The sequence below is a fragment of the Letharia lupina genome (genome assembly GCF_014066315.1).
Source record: "Letharia lupina isolate WasteWater1 chromosome Unknown contig_4, whole genome shotgun sequence".
In the NCBI taxonomy this organism is placed as follows: Eukaryota; Fungi; Ascomycota; class Lecanoromycetes; order Lecanorales; family Parmeliaceae; genus Letharia; species Letharia lupina.
This window is the reverse complement of record NW_023502973.1, coordinates 1,561,700-1,569,753: the sequence shown is the minus strand read 5'-3', so window position 1 is coordinate 1,569,753 and position 8,054 is coordinate 1,561,700. Positions and strand designations below refer to the sequence as shown.

The 8,054-nt window shown below is 49.3% G+C and overlaps 3 protein-coding genes across 3 annotated transcripts; 2 read left to right on the top strand and 1 right to left on the bottom strand.

The window, feature by feature from the left end:
• Positions 1-367: 367 nt before the first annotated feature.
• HO133_008030 (uncharacterized protein) lies at positions 368-2,333 on the top strand (the record flags this gene model as incomplete). The annotated part of the gene is made up of 4 exons (XM_037298898.1): positions 368-1,109; positions 1,168-1,204; positions 1,255-1,374; positions 1,445-2,333. 4 exons carry the CDS (start codon positions 368-370, stop codon positions 2,331-2,333), a joined length of 1,788 nt encoding a protein of 595 aa, XP_037156234.1.
• A 477-nt stretch (positions 2,334-2,810) lies between these two features.
• On the bottom strand, positions 2,811-4,064 carry HO133_008029 (uncharacterized protein; the record flags this gene model as incomplete). The annotated part of the gene is made up of 1 exon (XM_037298897.1): positions 2,811-4,064. One exon carries the CDS (start codon positions 4,062-4,064, stop codon positions 2,811-2,813), a length of 1,254 nt encoding a protein of 417 aa, XP_037156233.1.
• A 1,628-nt stretch (positions 4,065-5,692) lies between these two features.
• Positions 5,693-7,583, top strand: HO133_008028 (uncharacterized protein; the record flags this gene model as incomplete). The annotated part of the gene is made up of 5 exons (XM_037298896.1): positions 5,693-5,709; positions 5,882-6,072; positions 6,144-6,598; positions 6,653-7,081; positions 7,143-7,583. 5 exons carry the CDS (start codon positions 5,693-5,695, stop codon positions 7,581-7,583), a joined length of 1,533 nt encoding a protein of 510 aa, XP_037156232.1.
• Between the last annotated feature and the right edge of the window lie 471 nt (positions 7,584-8,054).

The window sequence follows — 8,054 nt, the reverse complement described above, 5'->3', positions numbered from 1 at the left end:
ATTCGACCGGCGTGTGAATCGCAGCGAAAAGTTCCGTATATTGTGTATACAAAATAAATGCATAATGATTATGATTGCTGTGTCAGGATATGCGAGTTCAACTTCCAGACTCCAGTCCAGCAATCTGTCAAATTTATGTAACTTACATTATGATGTTGAAATTTCAATAACTCAACGAGATTTTTTATCAAGTTCCACTTACAATTAACTACCCTATTCAAATCTGAGGGACTCAGGCTCGTCAGGGAATCACTCGCGATGCCAAGAGATTGCCTTCTTTTTGAATGCGCTAAAAGCCTCTCGTTCGCGACTTTGCGTCCTCCTCCTCAACCATGCATACACAGATATATCTCCAACTTGAGCAGCTATGACGGCTTCAGAACGATTAGCCGATCCTGCACAGGCATCACCTAAATCACAGACCCGAACAACAGCGGCCAATGCAGCTGTAGACCCGACTACCTCCAAAAGGACGCCACGCGCCATTCGCTCCCTAAACAAAACAACCCGTCTCGAAGCCAATGGTGTAGAAGACAAGGACACGCCCAGGAATTCCGGGAAAGGGAAGAAGATCGCAGCTGTCATTACGGAGGCGGCGCCATCGGCGCTGCCTGAGGGAGCAACTCCTAAGAAGACCAAACAACGAAAAGAGGTTAAGCCAAAGACAGAAGATACTCAAGAGCAGGAGCCACAAGCGGAAGATATTTCCACAAAGGCCAAGAGGAACCCCAAGCTGAAAGAAGATCTAGAGTCAGCAGATCCCCAGATCGACGGGAGTATCCACAAGACGGCTAAACGTAAGAGGATCGTCAAGGGTGAGGAAGTAGAAACCGAAGGCAGCGAGCCATCGCCTAAGAAGACAAAGCGGAAGAAGGCCACAGACGTCGAAATTGACGAGACTGTTGAGAACGAAGCTTCACCTAGAAAGGCCAGACGCAAGACCAAGGTCAAAGAAGAGGACGAAGAGGTTCAAGAGGGTGGTGAAGGCCAGAAGAAGACGAAACGCAAAAGAAAGACTAAGGAGGAGAAAGAGATAGAAGCAATGCCCTTAGCGACGCGCACCGATGGATTACGCATGTTCATTGGGGCCCACGTTAGCGGTGCCAAAGGTCAGTCTCTCTTGATGTATTTAGCAGCAGTAGAGCTGAGACTCTTTTACGAATCTAGGAGTTCACAATTCAGTCACAAATTGCGTGCATATTGGGTGAATATCCTCCAAAGCTCACAAGCATGACATGACTGACATTTTGTAAGCGGGAATGCCTTTGCCATGTTCCTCAAATCGCAGAAAAAATGGGAGAACCCCCCTTTGCAAGACGATCACCGAGACCAATTCAAAGCATTCTGTGGTGAGCATGAGTACGACGCAGCAAGGTATGGAGCCACTCCCCGTCTCGAAAGCAGACTGAACCAATCAACCAACTTTACTCATCTTTCCCTATAGTCACATCCTACCTCACGGCTCTTATCTCGTCAATCTCGCCCAAGAAGACCCCGAAAAGGCCACTCAAGCCTACAATGCCTTCCTCGACGATCTGAACCGCTGCGAATCTCTTGGTATCAGACTCTACAATTTCCACCCCGGTTGGACTGGCAGCCACCCTCGACCTTCCGCTATCGCCCGTATAGCCAAGGCTCTCAATCGAGCCCATGCAGCCACCAAGACCGTAACGCCTGTCCTCGAAACCATGGCAGGTGGTGGCAATGTAATTGGCTCTACATTCGAAGACCTGCGCGACATCATCGCCCTCGTAGACGACAAGAACCGAATCGGAGTATGTCTTGACACATGTCACGTTCACGCTGCGGGATATGATCTGCGGAAACCTGTGGCTTTTCAAAAGACACTGGACGACTTCGACAAAATAGTGGGGGTGAAATACCTTTGCGCACTTCACTTGAATGACAGCAAAGCACCCTTCAGCAGCCACCGAGATCTGCACCAGAACATCGGCCTCGGCTTCCTTGGCCTGCGCGCATTCTGGAATGTAATGAACGAGCCGCGATTCGAAGGATTGCCCATGGTTCTGGAGACACCCATCGATCATAAAGACGAAGAGACAGGAAAGGATGTGGAGGACAAGGCAGTCTGGGCTAGAGAGATCAAGATGCTGGAAGGATTGATTGGTGTGGATGCGGACGGGGATGAATTCAAGGCTATGGAGAAAGAATTGGCGGATAAAGGGGCGGAGGAGAGGGCGAAGTATCAGGAGCAGTTCGAGAGGAAGGGGGAGAAAGACAAGAAAGCGTTGGAAAAGGGACAGAAAAAGTTGCAGTTCGGGAAGACGAAGACGGAGAAAGCGATCAAAAATGGGAGTGATAGCGAAGCTTGAGGATTAACGTTGTGGAACGATCGCTACTCGATACCTGAGAGCTTACTCGTAAGGACGTCCAAACTCAAGCAATAGAAGGGGTTGCTTCCGCTATCTGTGTGCTCATGGCTGGATCAGTCGATGGCCTTCTGGTGCTCCAACAACTCTAGGTTGGCTTCCTTACCAAGCTTTCGAAAAGGAAAAGGCCGAGACGTTAAACTTCAATCGCGCTGCAACGTAAGTGATAGAAATTAGAACCGGCGAAGAAGTATCTTTCAATGAAACCGTAAAGTCTTCGGTCGCTTCTACATACATCGGTCTTAGGGTTGAAGGGTATCTCACGTAACTCACTCCTCGGTATCCAGCCCGTGCTGGCCTCCATCGCTGAACAAGCGACCTCTCGTCTTTGGTGATTAGGCTGTAGACTACCACTGCGACGAAGCCGCCCAGGAAAAGCTCAGGCCAAAACATCCCGTCTGGCCTCACTCGATGATACTCCTACCCCAGCACCTTTAGACCACCTTTCGTCTTGCTCTGCTTCTTCTGGACACCAGCCCCAGTCCCACCCTTCCCACCTCCTCCACCTCCTTTCCCTCCCTTCCCACTCTTCCTCTTGTCCTGCGGTACCGTCGGCCTAATCTCCGTGGTGCTCTTCCTCAAAAGCACAGGATGACTTCCAATATATTTTCCTTGCATATCTCTCGCTGACTGAAAATATTCCTCCCCGTCCACGAAACTCACAAAACCGTATCCCTTGCTCTTCGTCGTCCGCTTGTCCCTCACTACCCTCGCTTTCTGCACCGAAGGATACTTTGAGAACGCTTTGAGGAGAGACTCGTCCGTAACTTCACCAGCAAGATTTCCAACGAACAAACGAAAATGTGCCGGGTCCCACTCGAGTAGCGATGGATCCTGCCACGTCTGTCCACCACCGCTACGCACGACCGTTTTCTGCTTGCCGTCTGCGCCTGTGACAACGGCTGCCACGCCAGTATCAGCATTGGCCGCGGAACTCATGGCCGAATTACTCATCGAGGCACCTGCAACATCCTGTCGTACGCCCAGCGGAGCTGTGTTGGCACCGGTCGAAGAAGCACCACCTTCACCTCCGGTAGCGAATCTGTTGAATGACCGACCAGCAGTGCGGCTGCCGTCTGCATCCTTGCCCGCGTACGCACTTTGCCACTGCGCTATTTGCGCTTCCATTTCTGGGTCTATCTCCTGGCCCTGCCCGGCGGCTCCGCCTCGCCCGACACCACCTTGACCAGGAAGGGGAAAAGGATTTCGTATTTGAGGTGGTGTGGGCTCGACATATGGCTCTTCGAAGGTGTGCTTTTGATAAAATGATGATGTCGGCGGTTGTTGGTAGGACGGTTTTGCTTGGTATGCACCGTTGGAGTAGGTCGTTTGAGGGGCAGAGAAGCCTGTTGGCGGTGCAGGAGGTGCTGAGACCACAGGGCTATGCGTGCGGAACGGTTGACTATTCGCAGCTAGGGAACGTGGTTGGAATCCTGTGAAGCCTCCGAAGCCACTCGCGGGCTGATTCCCTCCGGTGTTGTTTGAAGTGCCATTGTAGCCGCGGGTTCCTGGGGCGGAGGAGAATGTTGGGGTGGAGGAGGTAGTAGAGTTGAAGGACGGGAGTGGACCAGCTGACGGTGGCGGTCGCGGGGGCAGCGAGGCGTGAGCTGGAGAGGTCGTGGATGAAGAAGAGGTTTGTGGTAAGTTCAAACCTGGAGGTGGCGGATATGACATGATGAACGGCTGTGCTGTAAAACCTTGGAGTTGGGTGTGATGAATTGGGTACGTACCTCTCGCGCCTAGAGACGCTGCAGCGGCCGAGGTAGGTCAGATACGGGGTTTATTAGGGTCGTTGAATGGCGCGCGAACAGTAGAGTAGTCTAAGGTAAGCAAGGAAGCAAGGAAAATAGGAAAATAGGAAAAGTAGAGTTGGATGCAGTCTGCCACGGTAGAGAGTTGTACAAGTGTGTGTGTGTGTGTGTAATTCCTACATCGGAGGGCCGTGCCTCTGTTCGTACCCCTTCCCATTGAAAGGCGTAGCCCAGAGTGTAACCGTTTTTACCCACTCGACCTTACGGCCATGTCCGGTATCCGTACCCCATTTAAGATACGGTAGATAATCGTGATCCCGTAGAATTACGGCTATATATATTATATTAGGAATTCCAAAGCCTTCATTGCAACTAGATATTATTACACTCTGCAATGTACCTTAAAGCTTTTTCCTCGTTTCTTCGGGTCGAGCTTTAGCCTCTCTGTTTTATGTATCCTCAGATATTCAGTACTCCATTGTATATCGTCACGTAAGAGAGAGAATAGTAATATTTATCAAATCAAAGCCGGAAATACTCGAATTAAGCTCTTCTTTGATTCTCGTAGAAATATAAGACTTAATTAAATCTATTCGCACGTCGATAGCTGATTAAGAGGTATACGGCTATCACTTATTACTCACTAACTCCGCTATCAAGAGGATATTTTTTAAATATATTAGATTTAGCTCTCTTGTCTGGTCTCTTTCCTATAGAAAACCTTTATATAATTCTTGTAAACGAGCCGACTCGTTTGTGGCCGGAGTCGAGTACTTATAGTATTTAGGGAAGAGTTATCGATCAGCGAGGGAGGGAGGTATCATCCGACCGAGAGGGGTGGGGCTCGCCGTTATATCGATAATATCGAATTCTTCGAGAAAGACGCGTTAACCCTCGATCTGACGCGTCTTATTATTCGATTTTCGCTTATACGTAGTTAACCGTTATCGTAATCGAAGAATCCGATCGTACACCCATGTGTAAATGTACGCTCCCTTGAGATCTCTTGGCTCCTCTGACGTGTCGGATCGTAAGTTTACGCCCACTGCAGTTGACGAGTTGGGACCTAATTAACGCGTAGCAGCTGCTAAATAGGTGTAGAGTAGACTCCCGAAGGTATAGGAATCTTTGTCAGAGGGTTCGTAGCCGGCACCACGTACAGGTGGATCTCGTTGCCAGCCGAGTTGTACAAGTAGTGATTATGGGAAGGGAGGAAGGGTTGGGTGAATTGTATGATGCTTGGTGATCAGATGTGTACTTAAAGTAAGGTATTGGTGATACTGGTGCAGGTTTAGCCGACGGGTCAGGGGACGGTATGGTATTTTATTCACTATTCACCGATTGGTCTTAGTGACACGTGCAAGGATAAAGTAGTGCGGTTGATTCTCCCCTCCCCACCAAATGAGGGTTTTCTTTCTTTCTCACCTTATGTCACAGTTCGTTCTCTACTTCTCGATGCGTTGAAGAGAACAACTTGAAAAACCACCTCAATTTTCAACCCTCAAATAATATACAGCACCTACAAACTCGACAATCCTTCGAACATCCAAGATGACGGACAAAGCAATGTAAGTTGACCTTGTACTCTCAATCCTTCTTCATCCGGCCTGCCCCGCTTCAAACCAACATACGTACCACTAGAGTAGTTGCTCTTTAACACTCGATCCTTGGAGATACACCAGTCATGACAGTCTCTCGCAACGCTGAACCATGTTGATGAGAATTCTGGGCTGACTGTAGCGCCCGTCTGGCCGGCATCAATGTCGGCGGACCTGCGCCCATCACTCCCAGTGGTGATTTCGGCCTCATCGGTCTGGCCGTTATGGGTCAAAACCTCCTCCTGAATGTTGCCGATCATAAGGAATTCAACGTCGTGGCTTTCAATCGTACCGTGGCCAAGGTCGATCGATTTATGGACAATGAGGCAAAAGGTTTGTCAATGTCCATGCGCCCCCCTCCCAACAAGTGGAGAAAGGAAGGCATTGCTAATGCCCCTGCAAAGATTATAAAAACATCGAGGGAGCTCATTCCATGGAAGAGTTCGTGCTGAAGCTCAAGAAACCCCGTCGCATCATGCTTCTTGTCATGGCCGGCAAGCCAGTTGATGACTTCATAACCGCTCTACTACCTTTTGTCGAAAAGGGTGATATCATTATCGACGGCGGGAACTCTCACTTTCCTGACACCAATCGCCGAACACGATCATTAGCCGAGAAGGGTATTCGATTCGTTGGCACCGGTGTGTCTGGTGGCGAAGAAGGTGCTCGTTACGGACCCAGTCTTATGCCTGGTGGCAATGAGGAAGCATGGCCCTATATCAAGGATATATTTCAATCCATTTCTGCCAAGAGTGACGGTGAGCCTTGTTGTGACTGGGTAGGCGACCAGGGTGCTGGTCATTATGTCAAGATGGTCCACAACGGCATCGAATACGGAGACATGCAACTGATTTGCGAGGTATGATGACCCGACATCGATTGTTCGCCTCTGGTAAGCTTACGCGAAGTATAGGCATACGACATCATGAAGCGCGGCTTGGGCCTCTCTGCGAAAGAGATGGCGGATGTGTTTGCGGAATGGAACAAAGGTGTCCTCGATTCTTTCCTCATTGAGATAACCCGTGACGTTCTCCGATATGACGATGACGACGGTACACCATTGGTGGAAAAGATTCTGGATTCCGCGGGCCAGAAGGGTACAGGCAAATGGACAGCAATCAACGCTTTGGACCTTGGTATGCCCGTGACCTTGATTGGCGAGGCTGTCTTCGCAAGGTGCCTGAGCTCTCTCAAGCAAGAGCGTGGCCGTGCGGCAGGAGTACTTGCCGGCCCGACACCTAAATTCGATGGAGACAAGAAAAAGTTCCTCGCCGACCTCGAGCAAGCTTTGTACGCCTCGAAGATCATCTCCTATGCTCAAGGTTTCATGTTGATACAGAACGTACGTCTTTTCCGTCTCTTGTACAGCACCCCGTTAGCTGCGATACTCACCTCAAGTGTAGGCTGCCCAAGAATACAAGTGGAAGCTCAACAAACCTTCAATTGCACTTATGTGGCGTGGTGGCTGCATTATCCGATCAGTGTTCTTGAAGGACATTACTTCTGCATACCGTAAGAACCCAGACCTTGAGAACTTGTTATTCGACGACTTCTTCAACAAAGCCATCCACAAGGCTCAAGACGGCTGGAGGGACATTGTCAGCAAGGGCGCGTTGTGGGGTATACCTACACCCGCTTTCAGCACTGCTCTTAGCTGGTATGATGGGTACCGCACGAAGGACCTCCCAGCAAATCTTTTGCAGGCGCAGAGAGATTACTTTGGTGCCCACACATTCAGGATCAAGCCCGACCATGCCAGCGAGAAGTATCCTGAAGGTAAGGATAACCACGTCAATTGGACCGGCAGAGGCGGCGACGTGTCGGCGTCCACCTACCAAGCATAGGGTACCTTCAATTCACCATCATCATGGTACAAGTCATTATTGACGAAAGAAAATGGAAGAGAGGCCTGCTTCCTCACAGTATGCACATGGATGCTCTTACTTAGACCAGAACACAAATGCATCTGTGAAAGCCGTGAATGACGAAAGACATGAACTCGTCTATCCACTTCCTAACATTCAACACAATGATCTTACCAATAAACCGATACCTGAAAATTGAGCACTGTGAATGTTGGATCCTTGGATCCTGCCAACCACCTCTAAACCCTTATAGAGATATCGTCACATATTGTAATAACAATGTCTTTGTCTTCATACTAAACATACTCAATTCAATCTACACTGTAATTTATTCCTAAGATGAAGTTATTGGAAAGCGTTGAAAATGTAATTATTTCTAGATGTTCCACCAAGCCTCAGAATAGTCTTAAAAATAGTCTAAGACCGAGGTTTCTGGATGTGGGGGCAAGT